Source organism: Corapipo altera, unplaced genomic scaffold (assembly GCF_003945725.1).
Source record: "Corapipo altera isolate COAL_440 unplaced genomic scaffold, ASM394572v1 268, whole genome shotgun sequence".
Lineage (NCBI taxonomy): Eukaryota > Metazoa > Chordata > Aves > Passeriformes > Pipridae > Corapipo > Corapipo altera.
In genome coordinates, this window is record NW_020884901.1 from 6,525,176 (window position 1) to 6,546,828 (window position 21,653).

The 21,653-nt window shown below is 39.4% G+C and overlaps 1 protein-coding gene across 5 annotated transcripts in view; it reads left to right on the plus strand.

Annotated features, from left to right (window-relative positions):
* CDK5RAP2 (CDK5 regulatory subunit associated protein 2) overlaps nucleotides 1-21,653 on the plus strand; it is a 72,325-nt gene that overhangs the window by 33,670 nt on the left and 17,002 nt on the right. For 3 of the 5 annotated variants that reach the window (XM_027649851.1, XM_027649853.1, XM_027649855.1), the window contains exons 19-29: nucleotides 3,150-3,245; nucleotides 3,923-3,970; nucleotides 4,581-4,771; nucleotides 6,998-7,460; nucleotides 10,024-10,288; nucleotides 11,644-11,760; nucleotides 13,825-14,422; nucleotides 16,360-16,592; nucleotides 18,796-18,844; nucleotides 19,589-19,764; nucleotides 20,888-21,013. In XM_027649851.1, coding sequence (XP_027505652.1) covers nucleotides 3,150-3,245; nucleotides 3,923-3,970; nucleotides 4,581-4,771; nucleotides 6,998-7,460; nucleotides 10,024-10,288; nucleotides 11,644-11,760; nucleotides 13,825-14,422; nucleotides 16,360-16,592; nucleotides 18,796-18,844; nucleotides 19,589-19,764; nucleotides 20,888-21,013 — 2,362 coding nt within the window. The remainder of the gene's footprint in view (nucleotides 1-3,149; nucleotides 3,246-3,922; nucleotides 3,971-4,580; nucleotides 4,772-6,997; nucleotides 7,461-10,023; nucleotides 10,289-11,643; nucleotides 11,761-13,824; nucleotides 14,423-16,359; nucleotides 16,593-18,795; nucleotides 18,845-19,588; nucleotides 19,765-20,887; nucleotides 21,014-21,653) is intronic. The other 2 variants (XM_027649852.1, XM_027649854.1) reach the window with 1 other exon arrangement.

Below are 21,653 nucleotides of genomic sequence, written 5' to 3' on the forward strand. Positions count from 1 at the left end.
GGTCCAATGTAGCCAAAAAAGAGAGAACAGCACTTCAGGTCACCTAAACGTGTGGCTGTTTCTTCATATAGAACAGAGAATTACATGAAGAAGGGGCCCCCAGCTCTGTGGAAATAATCCTTGCTGGTGTTTCCTTCTTTTTCCTGAGGGTGAGGCTGGTTTTAGCTGTGGGAAAGAAGAGGTTCCACTGAGAAGCATTTTGGGAGCTGGGTCCCCACGTGTGTTACTGTGTGTGAGTGGTGAAGGGTGTTCAGGAGGCTCTGAGAGATCCTACTGACCCTTCCAGCTTGTTGGAAAATATTTCTGGAAGTGTGGCTGGTAGTGCTTGTCTTTATATTCCTTTGTGGTTTTTGCTTTCAGTCCCGTTTGTTGTTTGCAGAACTTATTGAATAGGAAGGAAAAAATGTGGAAAGAATAATGATGGTGCTGGTATTTTGTGCCTTGAATTTCTGAATTAAAAGAACAAGGACAGGAACAGTTTGAATTTCTTGTGTGTAGGGACTGGCTGATTCCAGAACTGGGACTGTGGTATTGATGATTTTTCTGCAGGACCCAGGAAAAAGGCTCATGTCTTTTCCTGGATGTGCTGTCAAACAGTCATCAGAAGTCACCAAATATTCTTGCTTTTTCAGTTTTAAGGCTTACTCATGCTACCTTTAGTTGAAATACATTTTAAATGAGAAACAGACTTTTAGGGGTGCCGTGGTTTTATTTAAATAATGAATTTATGTGTCACTAACAGGTCTGGGCACAGAGCTTGTGGGTGATCCCTTTCTGAGTGCCTGCACTTCCCATAATTAATATTTTTTGCAATTTGCCTCATCATCCTGCAGAGGGTGCTGCACCCCCAAGGATGCTGCAGTTAATTCCAAAGGAATTCCAGTCCTGTGCTGGGATTATCATGACAGGACACTGTGCTCTCCTGCTTGTCTCCATATGACAAGTACACACAGACCTGCTCTTTGAAAGCTCCCTACACGAAATTAGATGTAGAATGATGAGGAGTGAAGCTTGTAAAATATAAATAAACCCCACAATTCTGGTAAAGGAAATAAGAAAATGAAATATGGATTTTAACCTGTGCCAGAATGACAGTAGTACTCTGGAGCTCAAAAGTGAAAGGATCTTTAGTTAAAAGTTTTTAGTTTAAAAGTTTTTATCATTTATCATTTATACCATTTGTCATTTTATCAGGCCTGGCAATAAATGGCAACCTGGATTTTGGGTTATGGATTGTGACAACACTGTGGTTTATATATTAATAAGCACTGTCAAAAAACCCTATGTTCTATTTTTTGTGTGGGTTTTGAGCTAAAATTTGTTGGCAGGTGGTGCTGGGATGACACTAAAATGTGTTATAAGAGGAATTTGGACAGACACAGGAAGATGTATCTTTCTCAGGTTCTTAAAATGTTCCCATTTTGCTTTTCCCTCCCTAAGCTGGAGCACAAATCAGATGAATCTGCATGTTGGTGCCTCTGCAGGGTCTGATAGCCCCTAGTCTTCTGTTTCTTGGCTTCATGTTCATGCTGGGAGGGAGAAAGAGGAGAGGAAAAGGTTGTTTTTGTACTGTCCTCTGAACATCTGCTTTCTTGGAGAGAAGCAGCCTCAGTGATTTCAACCTTCAGGGCTCTGGGGATCTTTGCAAACCAAGCATATCAGGGGTTCATTTCGAAAAAAACATTCTCAAGGTTTTCAGTCTCCAAGGAAATACTTTAAAACAGGCAGCTTAGTCTTGGTAGGTTTATTTTTCTGGCCTTAAGACACTTATTTTCTTTTAATGTTTTGTTGCACATTAGATTATATTCCTTGGGGCACAGAAAGTTTGTCTTCAGCCTCTCAGAGAGAGGACCATAGGACCAGGCTCAACCTGCAGTGATTCATTGTAATAGTGTATTTATAACCTGTTGGTCTTATGCAGTAGTTTCATGCTAAGAATCCTCACTTATAAAACCAAATACTGGCCTTGGAAGAGCAGGTACTAAAAACTGTTGAGTTGTAAAAGGTGGTTGCATTGGATGGATAAGTTACATGTGCAAACGACTTCATTTTTAATACACAAATGCAGGGTTTGTCCTTAATCTACACATGGAAGATTAAATCTAAACAGGTTTTTTTTTTATAATAGCTAACATTATTGGACTTTTGTCATCCCATGATGACAATAAAAAGATTTTATAATGCATATCCTTGCTATCTGTGTCCTCCTCCAGTTTTCAAGTTGTCTTTATTCTGTATTGTCCTAGAAAACCAAATCCGAGTGAAAATGCCAAAATAATCCAAACATGACTTGGAAGTTAAGTTTTCTGTAGAGGATTCTAATTGTAAAAGGCAAATGTATTAATACACTGCACCATCCTGTTTCTGCCTTTTAAAATTCATACTTAAAACCATTAGGGTTGCTTCTACTGCAAGGGATTGGGAGCTAAAAAGGTTTTTCTCATTAATTTCATATATATATATATATATATATATACATATACATACGTTCAATGTATGCTCAATTAAAAAATCAAACCCCACACATGCATTCAATTCCCAGTGTTCTTAGGAAGCAGAAATAACTCTGCTCATAGAATCCTTTCTGCCTGCAATGGGACTGACTTGGGAGCCAGGACTTTGCAGCCTGTGATCCTGGGGAAGCAGGTTTCACTCTCTAAGTTTCAGCACCAAGCTATAAATACCACATCCAGGACCCTGAGACACCAATTCCTTTCCCTCCAGTCTCTCACCTGAGTCTGTTTCTTGGATGCTGGAGAAGAGCCCAAACTGTGTAGCAAATGAATATAAATTCTGGAAATTGGAAAATAGAATAGGCACAACGAGAGTACGACTGAGGAGACAGAACTCCTTTGCCACGAGGGCTTGACTGGTTTTGTATGTTTTATAAATTCTGAGGAGAAAGGGTTAAATAAAAATAAAGGAATGTATAAGATGAAGTTTCACTGTATTTGATGAGAGTCATTCCTGGGGTTTGTACTAATTTTCTTTGATCTTGCCGAAGAAATCTAATTCAGTGTTTGTTACTTTGTATTACAGGCTTTTTTTATTTTCCTTTTAAGACATGTCACTGACTTATTTATGCATGTTTCATATCACAGTATTTTTTTTTTGTGCTACATTTTCACATCATTCCATACTTTGTGTAGTGTCTTGAAACAACAGAGGAGCCTGTGATGCAGACTGAAGATGGTGACAATGACAGGAAGATGCAGAACAGTCAGTTTTGTGAGAGGGTCAGTCAGGTAGGACTCTGCTCAGGGTACATTGGGTTACAGTGCCCTCTTCTCTGCATGCCTTTAAAATCTCTTATTTTCTTAGAACACAAAGTCTTTTGCGACCAAAGCATGCTTTTCTTGTTATCTGAGTTTGCTTTCAACTGATTGTTATCCTTAAGAGTTTGTGGAAGCTTTTTCCTGTATTTTTCTGCTGGCTTTACAGTCAAAATAGGTTTCATTGTGGACCTTATGTTCTCTTGTTGGAGTACTTATAGTCATCCTGAAAGGGGGTGACTGAGAGTCCCTTCAAATCATGTTTCTTTACCTAAACACACACTGATCTTCTCCCTCCATTACACTCAGGCCTATAGTACAAATTGTGTGAGATTCATTTGCTGCTGTGATTGAGGAAAAAATACTGTAGATCTTTCTTCAGGTTTGAAGTTCTTGATGTCTTGGTGACTGGTGGACTGCATTTTTATACACACAGGAATCTGCTGTCCTCTTATTCTAATATAAAGCATCACGGAACCACAAAATAATTCAGATTGCAGGGACCTTAGAGGATCATCAAGTGCAATTAAAATTGAACCTTTCGGGTTTAAAAACTGTAACATGCTAAAATATGACACAAAATGGGGCATTTTGTATAGTCATGTTGAGGAATAATGATGCAATTTGTCATTTCTGTGTTTGTTTACCAGGTATGCCTTCAAGTATCTTTGGATTTTCCTTGTGAGGTGGATAAACAGGTTAGTGATGTATTGATAAGGTTCTCTTGGCTTTTTAACATCCTTACTTCTCTCTGCTGATGGAAATTTTACCCACATGGGCCTGATTTCTCATGTGATTGATACTGACTTTGATTGTTTTAATGGGGGCTGAATAACTGCAGAGATCCCAGGTAGAAATTTCCTAGGACACACTTAGAGTGTTTTCTGCAAGAAGTTGGCAGCTTGTAAAATACTTGATGTTGTTTCCTGTCCCAGCCATCACTTGCATCTGGAGATCCCAGGACAGAATTTGTACTGTAAATACAGATGATTCCAAGTTGAACTAATAAAATGTTAGCTGCAGTTTGCAGGCAACATTCCAGAAGTTTCATACCTGTTCACGGATAAAGACCTTCAGGGAAATCTTCTTACTCCTTCCTAAACAACTGATCTCTATGAATTAATCATATGAAATAGATGTTAATTGGTTTTCCTATTAATAAATAGCCAGCGAAATGTCTGTGGATGCTTCTTAATGCAGATAGAGAGCATCAGGAATTACCAAACCTGATTACAAAAAAGATTACAGCTCTGAATTTAATAGAACATTACATACCTGTGTAATAAGACAATGTTTGCAATTTTTTAGCAGATAACTCCATCGGGCTATTCAGAGAGTTTCTGCAAAGGCAGACATTATAGGAGTCCAATTAAGCCTCAATTTGAGCATGATACAGCTGACAAACACTTGGGCAGAATGGGAATGAGTGAATATGAAACAGAAGAGAGCTTGCTCACATCTCTTTTAAGAGAAAATAGAACATCTGTGCTGGAATCTACGTAAGTATGAGGGATATGCACTGCTTTTGACAGTATTTCTATTTGAGAAGAGAATAAAGTAATTTTGCTAAAGTGAATTTAGATAATGGCACTGTCTAATTTACCTGAGAGATTGGCAAGACACCTTCAGAGCCATTTTAGTCTATCATGCAATTAAGTAATTAGGAAACACACTATCAGTAGAAATCCATAAGAAAAACCCATTGCAAGAAAGAAACTCTCCAAAGTTACTGATACATGGAGCTTTGCTGCAGGGACTGATTGCTTCCAGGATGGGATCTAGCAGAGTTAAAGGGCTCAGTTCATAATAGGTGGTATTTTCCTTTAGAAAACCAAAATGTCTGAGAGCACGGGTGGTGTGGTGGAGGGGACTGTAAAAATTATATACATGGGGATCTGAGGGGGGAGGAATTGGAGTTACAATGATTTTTACAGGGATAATATTGAATACATGTCTCTCTATGCATTTCACCTGAACTGCCTGGGCAGAGGTTTGCTCTCTGTCAGTGGTTCAGGGAGTTTTGGGGCCCATGTCCTGCAGCTGAATAGGAGGTTATTCCAATAGAATCACTTGTAGGACTGTGCTGAGCTGAACCATTTTGTGAGTGCTTGGGTCACTTTCAGTGCAGGAGGAGGCACTTGTGTACCTAAATCTGTACAAGCCCTGGTGTAACCAGTGTTTTTGAAGTGTCTGTGTGTGTTGATTTGATCAATTCCCAGCTAAAATGCTCATTTCCATAGGAACTGGCCGATACCAAGCAAGAAATGTCTGTATAGGAAAACCACACTCCCTGACTAGTTTCCCCAGTTTCATGTTTACACCACTTAATCTCCTTTTGAGAACTGAATTAGAGCCTTGGTGGAGATGATTCTCATTTTCCTTTCCCAGTTTCCTCCACTGTAATCACTATGTCCAGGATTATGTGTCTTTTCCAGTGCCTTTCAGTGCTGTTCCTTCACTGGGTGTAGTGATTTTCAGAGGGTGATGGGAATGACCTTCCCTATAAACTGTGCTGAGCAATGCTGGGAGCAGAATATCACATGGAGCTACACAAGTCAAATCCTGGTTTCTGTGTTCGCCATCCTGCACTTGGCTTTACTCCAGCAATTCTCTATTTTCACATTACTATTTAAAACTCTCCCAACAGGCATAAATGGTCTTAGTTGTCACAGCAGTAGTTAGTGGTGAATGAGGAGGTACTACTCCCTTAGAAGATGAACAGAAAACATTGTTTATTTGTTAACTTTACTTAAAAGTCTGCTAATGAGCGATTCCAGCACCATCATTTTTACCACTCTAGCGTGTAGTTTTTTCTGTGTTCCAGTATAAATGACCAGATTGACGGGTGATGAGCCTGTACTTTGCATAACTGAATTCTCACTAATGACATCAGATGCCAGAGAAAGCCATAAAAAGCCTAGTTAGCTTCTACCATTTCAAATGCTAAACTATATAAATGCAGTTGTTTAAAATGCTGCTTTGTGTGTTTGATGGCACAAACAGCTCTCTATTGGACACACAAAAAATTGTCTGTGGAATTTGAGAGCTTGCTTGTGCTTGAAATGCCTCTTTTTTGGCTTCAGTTTCTCTTAAACATCACTTTCCAAACTGTTGTCCATGAACCACTAGTTATCCATGGGGCAGTTTGGTGGTCTACAGTGAGCTGGTTTTGCAGGCTTTTGGCTGCTTTCTCAGTTTCCATCTTCCCTCTTACACTAAAAATACACGAAGAGATAGATTTTTAGAAAAACTCAGCATCAGGGCCAGGAGTTGGACTTTGATGATCCTTGTAGGTCCCTTCTAATTCAGGATATTCTGTGATTCCATGATCTAAAGTCTCCCGTGGTTTTGGTATAAATTAATTTTTAAGGCAGAGAGTAAACTTTTTTGAAAATCCATTCATATTTCATATATTTCTTTGTTACATAAGCAATCACTTTATTTACCAGAGGTTTAGTGTCAGTTCATAAATTGAGAGAGGGACAGTAGAGCATATATGGCCATAAATAGGAGAAAAGCACTGATGAGATAATTTATGATAGAATTTGAGTTGTGAAAAGGTTTCAAAAACTCTGTTTGTTCGTAATTCATTAGCGAGTAAAACAAAATCTCCTGGGAATTTCAGATGTGTCACGACACAGCAGAAGAGTTTCTTAGAAGGTATTTTTGTTTGCTTAAATAAAAATCTAAATTCATGGCTTTTCTCTCCTCTTTCCTGAGTGCAGCAGACAAGAACAAATGAAAATTGTAAATGAACTGTTAGATCATCTGAACACGACTGAGGAAGAATGTTCAAGTGAAGATATAGAGAAAAAGGATGAAAAAGATCTTAAGCAAATGATTATTCAACTAAGAGCTGAACTCAAACGTTTCAAGCAGGTCACTAAATTCTTAAAGCAGCAAGTAGAATTGAAATCAACTTTTGATGGGAATGAGAAGCTTTATCCAGATGCAGTGCCACAGATTAATAAGGATATTCAGTTGTTGAAAGTGGAATTGAAAGATGCAGCTACACAAACAATGACTTTAGAGAGTAATGTCATGGGATTCAAACATGAAGGGAAAAAAGGAGCCTCAGAAGAAAAGTCAAACTATTCAAGATTAAATGCAGAAAGAGAACATCAGCAAGGAAATGTGTATAAGAAGGGTGAACAGCATGAAAGACTTTTTTTTACAAGAACAAATGAAGTAAGTTTATTCTCGTTCTGGTACTTAGGGAATAGATATATAAAAGGGAAAAATATGTTTCATTTCTAATATTAAATCTTGCTTTTGTGTAATTTTTAATATTAGGAAAAGAGATGTAAGCCAAATATATTTTAGATAATTGTTCTTAATGTTCAGAGCTTTTCATCACATACTTCAGCCTGCTTTAGAACGTTAGTTAACTGAATTTCAATCCTCACCGGGACCAGATACTAGTAAATATTACAGCTTTTGGAAAAAGAGTTTATAGCATAATGGCCTGATTCTGTACTGCCTTGTGTTCCTGCAGAGATGGTCACAGCCTGCAGAGCCTGAGCAGAGTGAACTCATTGATTGAGTCTAAATGGCAAATGTGTTCTAGAAAATTCCAGCCTTGCACCATGTCTGAGAGCAGGCTGGGGAGGAGTCAGGGGTAGACTTCCACGAACTCCAATCTTAATTTTAGCCTTCAATTAACATCTAATAATCGTGTCTTGCTTTTAGAGAAGTGTGGCCAGTAGGGCACTGTGAAACTGGGGGGCAGTTTGTCGTGTTGGTTTGGAACCTGAGAGCACAGAATCTGTTCTGTCAGCACAGACAGAACTTGAGTTTTCGAGCCTTCTGTCTGCAGGCAGCCTGTGATCCCAAACAAAGAGGTGGGAAAACAGTGTCTGCTAAAGAGTTCCTGTGTATTGTTTCAGCAGCAGTGATAGAAGTGAAGTTGAAAACTCTTTGAAGATCTTGGCTCCTGCGGCGCAGACAAAGGCGAGCGTTGCTTTTGATTTTGTGCACTTCTAATGGGGAATGTTGTAGCACCTTCTGCAAAGAGTGGTTCCCATGACTTTAGTGATCAAGAGATTTATGTGAGGCAGCAATTAGGAACTGTTCATTTTTGTTCTGGCTTGTTCCTTTTGGATTCATTTTTCTGAAGCTGTGGCTGCCCCATCCCTGGAAGTGTTCAAGGCCGGGTTGGATGGGGCTTGGAGCAACCTGGGCTAGTGGAAGGTGTCCCTGCCCATGGCAGGGGGTGGAATGATGTGAGCTTTAAGGTACCTTCCAACCCAAACCATTCTGTGATTGTTTCTGCACTTCTCTTTTTTCCAGGTTCCTGTTTTCCCTGAGTTTCAATATACTCTTCTGATTCCTCTCTAGTTTAATCAGCAGCAACCTCAATGCAATCCCTGAATCAGTTGCTTTAAAAGCTTTCTTGTTTTGACTAATGCAGTGTATCTTTAGCTCTGCAATGGCTTTTATAAATAATGTGATGTAGCCAGCTGAACTGGCCTTTGGGTAATCTGGGTGACATATGTGTCTGTGCCACAGCCCTGAGACAGCTGGGAATGGTTTGTTGTTATTAATGCAGTTTAGTTAACTGGAAGTTCTGGATTTATATTTCAGCCTATGGATGATATTGTATTCATGTATGTACAAAAGGGATTGAGTATGGCATTAGGAAAATGGAATTTGCTTTTTATTATTTTGAATTGTGTAAAGACTATAATTGCCAAGAAGTGAATGAGAAAAGGTGTTTCAGAATACACTGGGTGGTGAAAGAAATTAGGGGACCCAGGACAGGGGTAGAGCAAATGAACAGTAAAAAAATAAACTCAATCTATCTGAACATGCCATTATTGATTTTTATTATTATTATTGCACACAGTTCCATAACTCTCATCAACACATAGCATGCTTTTATCTTTTTGGAGATAGCACTATCTTATGCTCTGTGGTTTAAACAAGGAACCTTTGTTTTGTGCAGACTTTCCAAAAGGCGAGAGGCTTAAAATGTGGTGACTTAAGAAATTTAACTGCACCCAATTCCAGTGACAGAATGTCTGTTACAGTAGGAACTGGGAATGCTACAGAAACAATTTATAGACTATATGGGAGAAGGAGATGGTTTTGTTAATGAAGAATTTCTCTGTGGCAGGATAAATGTCCCCTGTGGCTGATGCAAAGCTGTGTTGGTTTTCTCAGAGTTATGGAAATAGGGGTTGTTAGGTGGAGACAAAGGGAAGAAAGGAAAGTAAGCTCAGAATTTTTTAAAAATGAGGAGGATCCTCAACTAAAAGAAAAAAAAAGTGTTTTAAAGGGAACAGGTTTTAAAGTTAGCTTAAAGGTTTTAAGTTGCTGGGCTGGCAGACATTTATGATATAAATGACAGTAGGAAGTGGCAGTTAGAGAGGTCAGTTTGGGTGAGAAACTATTTTCCCAAGGCATCCACAAATTCAGAACTAACAGTCCTGCTGGTTAAAAACCTTTACTGGTCACTGCTGGATTTGCTGTGTTGGTTCCTGAGCTGGAAGCCAGTCACTGGGAGGCTGTGGATGCATGAGCAGCTGGTACTTACAGAAAATTGTACCAGTGGAATGGGTTTTCTGCCTCTCTGAATGTTTGTTTTTCATGTAGCCAAGGGCATTGCAAACTTATTGCCAAAACTAAAGTGACAGCTGACTGATCTTACAGGAAAAATTTTATTTTTCTACAAAATGTTTCCTTGTAGTTCCTATACTCTGACTGTTTCATGTGAGATACAACTCCCCATTTTATTCCATGCCTTTTTCAGGCTGGCTCTTCTTCCCTGCCCAAGAAATCCCGTCTGCCTGTGCTCTTAAAATCCTCCAGACCCTTAGGAAATGTGCCTTTAAACTCCTGGATGCAGAAATCGGGGTCAGAACCACAGTGTTGTACCAGGACACCCTGGGAAGGTCTGAAAGCTTGTGAAGCACAAACCAAACCACTGCAGGCACAAACTAATGGAGACTCCTTGGATGAGTCTGGAGCTGAAAACCTTGGAGAAGAACCTGCCCAGGGAAGCACATCAGGGAGAGGTAAATAATGAACAGACGTGGCGATTGTGCTGCTTGGAATAGTGGCTTAAACCCAGATTGTCTTTATATATCTACAGTGCTGCTTAACCTTATGAATTTCCTGAGTAGACAAATATGTACAGATCTTGAAAAGCACCTTTTTTTTTCCTCTTTGCCACTAAAATGTAAACCAGCTTTTTATGGAATAGAAAGTGCTGTGTACACATGGCACAAAATCCATAATAAATGACAGATGCACGAAGTGTCACACGTGCATATGTATATGTCAGTGTTTAGGTAAATAAAAAATTTCCTTTACAGGATGCCAAGTTTAATGAAAACTGTCAGTAATGGAGACAGGAGAGTAAAAAATACTGTATTTGTTTATGCTGCATAATTAAGTTTTTCCAATATTCCACGGATCAATCAAGTGTCTGTTTCCAGTGTGGTGGGTTAATCTAAACTCAGTTGTTGACAAAGTATCAGGATCTGCAAACTATGACAAATTGTAAGACAGAGAGCAGTGGGTATTACAGAAAGATTTGGAGTGGTAAGAAACCAAAAATGCACTTAGCAGTTAGAATAAAAACTGAGTAGAGATCTGAAGGATAGGGGAGGGAGTGTCAGTATGAGAAATAAGATTCAATCAAGTGGTGAGTGAACCACTGTCAAACATGGAGTTTGCAGAGACTTTTTTGTTAATGAAGTTGTCGTGGAAAGGGACAGATATGGTACAATTTATTGTAAATACTTAAGGTGATGGGACTGGAGCAATTAATTCTGGTAGGTGCAAAGCCCATGGAGAATCCTGAGAAAGGCAGCACTTTTGAACTGAATCCTGAGATGAATCAGAAGCTGCACTCCTGTGGTTTCCTTTCCACACTGATTTCTTTCTCCTGGGTAACACTTGTACTGCACAGTTGGTAATTCCAAGGCTTGCTGCAATGGGAGATTGCAGAAGATTAGTTTATGATCAGTGGTCATGCTGGAGAAACTTTGAAGCCTTTTCTCTAAGCTTAACATAAAACATTGAGAAATGCACTACAAATTGATGAACTGTAACATCACAAAGGGGACTTGCAAATGTTTATCTTCATTTGTTAGTAGGAGCCTTTGCAAGTCATTCTCAGTAGTTATCCTTATAATTAGTTCAAGTATTTTAAAAATATGTGCAAGCACTGTTACACATGACCAATATTTTCCTGTTCCAAATTGTCAGAGAACCGGGTTGGGATTTGTGAGGTGGGGTTGTTTTTTTCTTTTTGTTTTGTGCTTTGGTTGGTTGCTTTTTGGTTTTGTTTCTTTTAACTGTCCCCATTAAATTTTTTTCAGTCACTTACTGAATTGTGTTTTACTCTCCCCCAACTGTTCTCCAGTTGACTCATTGCTCAAAGTGGATAATAGTGAAACCCAGGTGGAATTGGAAAGTGTTGATCCAGGTACAGAGGACAAGAATGAGTATGTGATGGACAAAAATCAGCAAAACTATCAAGGTAAAGAATTTATATGGTATAGTATAAGAAAAAAGGAAATTTTAAAACTCTATTTTTTCTGAGTTGTATAAAATCATAAATTGCTGCAGGTAATCATCTCCCTTGCCATTATTTGTGGGTTTTAAATCTCATTTTCTTAGCTAGTATGGATTAATTGCTCCAAGGATCCAAGCTGGTCTTTCAGGGTTGTGCTTTCAGAAGGACCACAGGGATTTATGAGTCTGGTTTCCAGTAAAAGTAATGAGTTATGTGCCTGACTCTGATCTCTGTTGCTAATGTCCTCACTTCTGAACTCTCCTCTGAATTAAATGTTTGTTACTTATTGCTTCTGCATCTAGTTCTGAACTATTGAATTGAAGCAACTGAATGATAGAATTTTGCTTATCTGAATTATTTGAAGGCATTCAATTAGGTTGAAACCTAATGGAATCATTTAATGAAAATATAAATAGGCTTAATACTGTGTGTTCCATGTTTCTGCATCATCCATTAGTCTTTTTTGGGAGAGCTTGAATAACCTGATTAATACTGTAGAGAGAAGATATGACCAAATCTGTGATCCTTTGGTGTGCAGGGATGTGCTCCTTGTGTGGCCATGTATGCACAGAGAGCTTATTAGTTCTCCTTTATTAAAGGGCACTGGTTCATTAAAACTACAGCCAGTACTCTAATCTGAAATATTTCTTCCTTAATATCTGTTTTTATTATTTTATCTGTTTATTATCTGGAATGTTTACATGGAATCAGCATTTCAGACTTTAAGAGTTCACCAGGTATTTGGGTTTTTTGACATCTGTGTTACTGCAGCAACCCACTGGTAGGGAAGGAGGAGAAGCTGATGAATGAACTGTTGCACAGAGACACAGAACTGTTTGGGTTGGAGGGGACCTTAAAGATTATCCTGTTCCAACCCCCTGCTATGGGCAGGGACACCTTCCACTGTCCCAGGTTGCTCCAAGCCCCGTCCAACCTGGCCTTGGACACTTCCAGGGATGGGGCAGCCACAGCTTCTCTGGGCAGTGTTGATATCCCAATATCACAGCTTTATTTTATTCAAGCTTTTATGTTATATTTATTTTTATTTGCTTGTGCTTGAACTTGACTTGGGCCTTCATATAGAGCTGCTCCTCCTGAGATTTTGTGCTGATTTAAAGCTTGAACCTGGGCATTCAAATTCTCCATGGAAACCAATCTGAAAGTATTAAGGCCTCTGAAAGATCAATGAGTGACTCCCAGAAGGGAAGTTCTAATTCATAGTGATCTTTTGCAGAACTAATAGAAGGGCAAAATTTAATTTACTGGTAACTAGAAAATAATCATTTTGCTAGCTACTAACACATAGAGCCCTCAATACACACACAAGTTTAAACATGGATTATATGTAGGAATATATGACTTTTATTGGGCTGAATCTGGGGTGATTGCATTACTTAGGAATGGCAAAGTCACCTGAAGAATGTGATGTGCATGTCAAATGTGTGCCAGTAAAACCTTTAACACCAAACACTTTAATGGATTTTGTTTAGATCAACCTTTAAAAAGAAGTTATTAAAGCTCCCTCTTCAAATTTTACTATTTTGTTTATAACCTTTTTAAAATTCCGCTGACTTTATGCTCCAATTGGTTTTGTATAGATTTTTGAAGTGAGGAGAAGAGGAATATTTAATTAGAAGCTTTAGGAAGAACCATGTAAAGTCAGAGTCTCCTTTGAAATCTCATGGTCTCGTGTTTGAGGTTATATCTTTGTGACTGCAAAGGTCTGGGCCTCAGTGGTGTCTGATTCAGGACAGCATATGGCAAAAGGAATTTCCAATCATTTGGGAAAAGAAAGTGGGTGTATTTTGAGTATTGTTTATTTGAAAGGTGATAAGGGTTTGAATTATTGAATTAACAGACAAATCAAAGAAAGAGGTCAAAAGTCCCAAACTGATATTGTATAGCTGGTAATTATCTGCATTTTTATTCTGCTATTGTAGAATTAAATGAATTCATTCTGGTGCTGTTGAGAACAGAGTGTCAGATAAAGAAGTATTAATATTCACTCTCAAGCCTCCTGTTTTTCAGACATGCAAAATCATCATAACATTAGCAATGGGAATATTCAGAGTTCATTAAAAGAGATGGATGCAGAGTTTTATCCCATGGAACACGAGGACATGGACTCAGCCACTGCACATTTGGGTTCCAAGCGCCCGCGCTCCTGCAAATTGAGTGGAACAAGTACAGATGCACTCAATGACTGTGAAGCCACAGATGATGTAGAAGAACTGAAACAAAGAATTAAGAATATGAAGTGTGAGCTTGAAAAGTACAAAATGTTCCTGTTTCAGCTGCAGAGCTCTGACCATCTCCTGCTCAGGGGTATTCCTAATGAAGTTGTGAGTGACGCAGCCTTGCCCGTGGAAGGGTCTGGAACACAAGTGTCACATAAAGCTATGCAAGAAATCAAAGCATTCTCTGATGTCCATCAGCTGGATTATGAGATCCATGCTGAAAACAGGAATTCAGAGTCTTCAAAAGCACCTGATACATGGGCAGCACCAAACCTTAAGGAACTGCTGTTGGAAAATGAGGCAGAACTTGAGAAAGAGCAAGTTGCAAATGTGCATCTCGATGAAGTGTATCACCTTCAGAACAAACTGGGGGAAACATCACCATCCAAGTGAGTAAAGCTGTTGCTCTTTCAGATTCTGTTTTGTAAACAGCAATAGGAAGGTAACATGAAGATAATTTTATTCACATAGAAGTGTGTTATAGTAAAGGCTATTTCACCAACATTACCATAAATAAACTGAAATACTTAGTTAAAGGGCCCCTTGAAGTACAAAACAATATTCCTCAACAACAGAACTGCTCCTGATTAGCTCATGTGTAACTGTCCTGTGCCACACACCTCAGGTCCACAACTGTCTTTGGTGCAAGACACCCTCCCTTGAGCAGCCACATCTCAGGTTACCTGTGAGAGGGGCTGAGCTCTGTAATCAAAGTGTCACAGTTTTGAATCACTCAGGGTTTTTTCAGGTGACAAGTGCAAGAAAATGGAACATCCCTTTTAAGCCAGAAACGTTTCTGTGGGCAGTTGGCTGGCACATCCATACTGGTCCTTCTGTTCATGGGACCAGACTTCATGTGTAAAATAAGACGTTTCCGCTCTAGTTCCTGTTTATTTTGCAGCTGAAGTGCTGTGATTCCTTCCTGTGAAAGTGGAGATATATATATATATATAAATTAATGAATGAAATTTTATAGCATAAGCTCATAAGCTGGAAAATCATTTATGGGAGGCTGGAAAGTATCAGTCTTGCTTTTTGAATGATAAGACTGGGGGCAGCATTTTGGCTTCATATATACAAATCACAACCATAGAATGGGGGCTCATAAGAGTGAACCTTTTTTAACATCCACCCCCCTTTTTCCTATTTTAATATTGTTGTTGTCCTGAGGGCTTGTAGGATGCCAGGAAGTGTAACAAAGAAAGGGATTTAGCCCTGTGGCTTTCTTCCAAATGCTTGAGGAGAAATATTTGGAGACACTGAGCAACCACCAACATGGACTGTTATATCTCAGAGTCTTACTGTTGTAAAATACAATTGTGTTACATAGCCCATATGAATTTAAATACTTTGAAAATACCCCTCATCCAATTTACAAAGGAAGATCTAACTGTAAATTAAGGAATGAGACAGTATGGGTCACTGTGAAGTTTTTATGGCCACTGTGTAGGACATCATCATGAGTCACAAGTGACAGACCCAAAAATGAATTATTTTATATACAAATGACAATAAAAATTCTATAACAACCCAGACCGTTATAGATTTTGGTTGATTCTCTGCATCTCTTCAAATCCTCGCTATTTTTCTCTCCACTAATGTATGGTTCTGTACAAAGAACTATACCTGTGGTACAGACAGTGGCAGTATAAAGGGGATGTCTACCTTTGCAAGTGTAAAGTCAATAAATAAATTCAATTGAGTTGAAATTTATATCCTGGCTTGTGAAGTACAGGAGTTTGGACACTACAGTGGTTGTCATGGTCATGTCTCTGGTAAAAAACATGCAGAAATATGCAGAATTTTCAGACTGGGTGAAACCAGAAAGTCTGTTATTGTGCTTTTTTGTGTAAATACATAAAATTTCAGAAGGGACAGCTCTGTTCTTCCATAATGAGTTAAGAAAAAAAAACCCCAAAGCATCAAAAAACCCATCCTGAAAAAAACCCAAAACCATCCAGTCAGGAAAAACAGGTGTATTCTTAAAACTTCTTTTCATGGATTCCCTCTTCTTTATCTAAATTTGGCACCTTTGGTGCCATCCGGGTTCTTTCCCAGCAGACCATCGAGTCATTCCCTTAGTTTTGGCCCATTTTATAAATGAAGCAGTTCAGTGATGGAGAATAACCCCCAAGTTATGCCCATAAATACCCAACTCAACACTTAGAGACAACACATCTCTCATTACGGCCGTAAAAGCGCTTTAAAAGCAAATCGAGTCGCATAAAATTATAGTTCAGGAATATAAGTTTAATTCGCTTTTTATTTTTATTTAAGTGTCACTTACGGTCAGCAAATTGCCTTACAGATAATTTCATTTTCTCAGATATGATTCATTAGTTCATTCCCAAGCTCGAGAGCTCTCCTTTCAATGCCAACAAATTAAAGAGATCCGCTGTGGCTGTGTCACTTACCATCAGCATCTGACAAGTCTGGTTAAAGCCTTTGAGGAGCTGCTTCAGGCCAGTGATGTTGATTATTATGTTGCTGAAGGCTTCCGTGAGCAGCTGAATCAAAGTGTCCTGTTGTTTGAGAAGCTGGAAATGAAATTCCTCTATGGTAAGCAGCAATGTTTTGTGCTCGTTGTCACGTGTGTTCATGTTGTCCAAATGGGAAGGGGTTTATCGTGTTTTTAAGGGAAGGGTTGCTTTAAAATGGTTTATAGGGGAGAGCTGTCTTGGAAGGTAAAATTTTTGTGCTCCAACAAGAATCACAGGCTAATTAGGGAGCTCTGGAGATCACCCAGTCCAACCCCCTGCCAAGGCAAGGTCACCTGGAGCAGGTGACACAGGAACACCACCTGGAGCAGGTGATACAGGAACACCACTTGGAGCAGGTGACACAGGAACACCAGGTGGGTTTGGAATGTCTCCAGAGAGGGAGACTCCACACCCTCCCTGGGCAGCTCTTCCAGAGCTCTGCCACCTTTAGTGGAAAGAAGTTCTTCCCCATGTTGAGGTGGAACTTCTTGGGTTTTAGTTTATGGCCGTTACTCCATGAGTGGATTTTACTTTTGTGATTGTGCTCTCTATTGACACCTGTTATTTGGAACTGTTTATCTTAACACAAGCATATTTTAACTGTCCAAAATACAGTGGTTATATTTAGCTTGATAAAAGTTCTGTTACACGTAGCTTCAGGATTTCCTGTTTCAAGCCCAGCTGACTCTGTTGAAGACACTTGGGGACATGGGTTAGTGCTGGGCTTTGCAGTGCTGGGTAAACAGTTGGACTCAATGGTCTAAGAGGTCTTTTCCAACCTAAATTATTCTATGATTTGCCCAAGGGACCTGTATCTTGCTGCCAATAATCTGACTGGTTAGGAAATACACACTGTCTTTCATGACAGAGAGCTAAAATGCAATCATGTGTGGGAAAATGAGCATCACAATTGACACTGGTCACCTGAAGGAAGATTATATCCTGCATATTGCTTTCAGTCTGTAGTTTAAAGAAGGTTAGCAGGAAAGTGATGGAAAAAGGACGTTATCATGAGTAATTCAGCAAGAAAAACCTTTTCCTGGCATTGCAAGTGTTTCTCTTGCTGACCCAGACAACCAGCAATACTTCCACAGATGTCAGCAGCAGGAATTACATCTTCAGCAAAACACTTGAGGCACCTGAAATAGGGACCCTGACCCCCACATCCTCCTGGAATTGGCTCTGGAAGATGACTTTGTTCAGCCCCATTCAGGGCCCAGCCATGCCATGATCTGTGTTCTGCCTTTCATTAAAGATCTCAGCAGCATGTTGCAGTTTTGATTGCTCATATAAAGCAGCTGTATATGAGAAAAAGGTATTACAGGCAGTGTGTCATAGCAGGGTAATAAAAGATTGAGTGTATTCAACGATTTCGGTGGCTGCAGAGACTCCTTGCATTACAAATGAGAAGTCTGTAGTGAATAAACATTAAATGCCTTTAAGCCAACAGATGGTATCCTATATACTGTGAAAAGTCACTGACAACCGAGACAATTCAATATATCTAACACAATGGTGTTGCATTGAATCACACATTAAAATAAAAGGATGTTTGTAGGGTTGTAAAGAACATCCAGTGTACTAAGAATTGACGGTAAAGAAGCAGCATAAACAACCGTCTGTCTCGGCATTTCCATCCTGACCTTCAGTTCATTCCCCTGAAATTTCAGCTGTGCAGCTCCTCCCTGCCACTTGTGCTTAATTGCACAAAAATTTTAAAATCTGGGGAGCCAAGGTGACACCACGAAACTCTCATTTCCTTATTCAAATTAGTGGCTGAGTCCAGGTCTCTTGCACTAAACTGTGCTTGTGCTCACACACAATTCCACAGAGAATATTGCAGGCAAAATCCCGTGTGTGCCCCTTTATTAAGAATTACTGTTAACATGATGCAGGGTGGACAAAATCCAAGTGCAACAGAATTGTTTTTATATCATTTTATTTATATATTTTTTAATTGAAGCATTTACTCTTAATCCTTTTGCATACAGCACAATTATTTTGCATCTGTGTGCTAACTAAAACACCAAGGCTGTAAAATCTGGCACCTGTGGTCCCTAATAATTTTTTTTTGAGCTTCAGAGCAAGATGCTGCTTTGTTGCTAAGCTATAAATAGTTTTACTCATGTACAGAATTTGACACTAACACACAGTGTGATAGTATCTGTTGACTTCTCTAATTTCTCATTAATTTACCATTCTATATTTAAATAGAGTAAGATGGAGGAGAAAAAATTGTAATTCTCAGTATGTGTTTTTAATCAGCTGTTTCTGCTTTGCAGGAGAATCAATAGGTACAGAAGTTACTATACTTTATGAATTAGCTCAAAGGTAAGAGTGCAACTGAATGTTTAGCAAAAATATGGTTGTTTCTTAAGTTGATAGGGATTTTTTGTAGCACAACTTCCACTGTTTTGCTTTTTGGCAGGGCTTTGCTTATTAATATTCAATTTGTTAATAAAATATCCATCGAAAACAAACTAAGGCTTTTTTCCCCACTTCTCATCAAAAAGCTGAGATACTGAAAAAGAAACATCACGCTACCAGGACTGTTCCAGTGATGAACAAACAATACATGTGCCATGATCCACTGTGGTGGATGTTCACACATTATCCTGGTTGCCAGGAGGGACAGGGAGCTCCCTGTGACCTTGGGGCTGGCTCAGATCACTGAAGTTGCAGCACAGCTGAGGTTCGTTCTCACAGCCCCCTTCTGCTGAAGGTGAAGAGAGCAGGTGTTGTTGTGCTGCATATGTTGGTTTTATGCCAGCCTGGGATTCTTCTGTGCTACAGAAACCCTCAGCTGCCTGTTCAAGGCAGCTTGAGGTCCCCTGAACACCAAGGTGAATACCTGGTGCTGGAAAATACAAAGCGGGCTGGAGGTCCAGAGATTATTCCTGCTGACTTCAGTGAGCTCTGAATTTCAGTCTTGATACGACCTCTGATGTGTAGTGGTTTGTGTCCCGTATAAATTCCTTTGCTTTACCTGTGAATTTGACAGCAAGCCCTCTGTCTGTGCTTCCAAAGTCATAAAACAACGTTTATATTTTAAAACTGTTTTGTTTGGCACAAAAGGGATAACGAGAAGAACGCCACGATGTACCAGCAGCTGCAGGATGAGTCCCCTGTACCATCTGCTCTTCAGAGCTTGTCTGACTTTGATTTGTCAGAGAAGTCTCCCCTTGGCTCACCTGAGCACAGGCGTGACCTGGAAGGCCAGCACAGCACAGTGCCAAGCAAGTTCCCCCCAGGTAATGTTTTTCCCACTGAAGATTCGCTGGATATTGGGAAAAGCTGATGAATAACACACAAGGGAACTAATTAAGAAATAATGAAGAATGTTTGTCCGCTTCAGCTTTCCAGTTCCTTGCATAATCATTGCAATTCCAGTGATAAGGCACACAGAGATGGCAAGGATGTGAGCTGCCTCCTGTTTGAGACAAAATAAACCGTGATCATTTGTGCCTTTGTTGTTTTAGACTCTCAGCTTTTACAGTGCTCCAGACAGCCCTTAAATAGACAAGTTATAGGGGGGAAATAGACAATTGTCAAGAGATCATTACGTTGAAAAAGAGAGATTTTCTAATTTTGTGAAAGCCAGTGTTGTGTTTCCTGGAGGATTGTTAAGTGCTGCATAATTAATAAGTGGTGTCATGTTTGACCTGGATAGTTTCACTAAGCACGAGTGATGCTTGCAGTACTTCATCGGCAGCGATGAAAATTTAATGTCTGAGCTGGCACCGACTGCTCAGGGAGAAATCTTGCAGAGTAAACCAGGAGTGTGTGACAGGGATAAACTGACAAATCAGACAGTGACAGGTAGAACAGATCAGCTCCTGAGTAAAGCTGAAACTTGCAGCCAATGGAAGAAAAATGGTAGAATGGCAAAGCAAGAAGGAAAAGGTACAGTAATGAAACTTGATTCAACAGATTTATTTATTATGGTATGCATTGTGTAAGTCAAAGTCAAATTTCTGTCTGAGTTACTCTGTGAGCTTCCTATTGTAAGGGAAAATGTATGTGATTGGTGTGTTGAGCCAGAATGTGGAGCTGCATTGCAGAGTTTGAATTCATTTCTCAGTACAGGGAATGTTTAACTAGATAAAATTGTTATCTACTCCAGTTTTGTAGGAAGAAGAAATTCGAAGAGCCTTAAAACTGGACTATTGTTTAAGTAGGAGTTGTCACTAAATGCATGGCTTGAGCACTGTACAAAAAAAAGACTGTCGTGGAGTCAGATATTTAATATCTGCCATTTTTAACAGCTCTGTATCATCTTTTAGTGTTAACAACCATTAGATTTGGCAGGAGTACATAGTGTAAAAGAATACAGTAATTTGCTCAAAATAAGAAGTGGTCTCCTGCTTTATTTAGAGTTATTAATGGAGCATCTGCAAGAAATTAGAATCCTGAGACAGCGTTTAGAATACTCCATAAAAACTAATGAGAGACTGAGGAAGCAGCTTGAGAGACAAGTAACAGACAAGGAACTAGATCAAGGTAAGAATTTATTTCATGAGAAATGAAATCCACCTTTTCTGATGAGAGCCTGAGAGATCAAATGCTGCTGGAAATGTTTTGTGTGATTTTTTTTTTTTTAATAACCCCACCCCTTAAAATGATGTGCCTTTCTCTGAGTCCTTCTGCATTTTGAGCTTCTCAGCAGACACTGGTTTCCCACCCTGCCTGTGGAGTGACATAAATACAGATCTGATGTGCCTTTTCCTTGAGTCCAGTGCTGGAAGTGCACCCAGTACCAAAGCACAAATCTTTTATGGGTTACACGTGCACCACAGAGCTGCAAACCTGCACATGCACACATTGCTCAGAGAACAGGACTGCCAGGGACTTTTATAACGTTTGATGGTGCTGTGGTTGAATTTCATACTGAGAATTGAAAGACCCTCCTAGTTCTGTTACCAGCAAACAGCCTGCTTTTTTTCCTATTTTGTTTTTGTGCCTTTGGGATATCATTATTATTTCAGTGTTCTTGTATTTTAGGATGTCCTCTTTCACTTTTCAGCCATGTCCAGCCAGGGACAGTTGCAGGAGAGGGGAAGCCCATTTTATCAACATCATTTCAGTATGAATTTTCCAGTCTGAATAAAGAAGGAGGTGCTTTGCTCTGAATTACATCCCT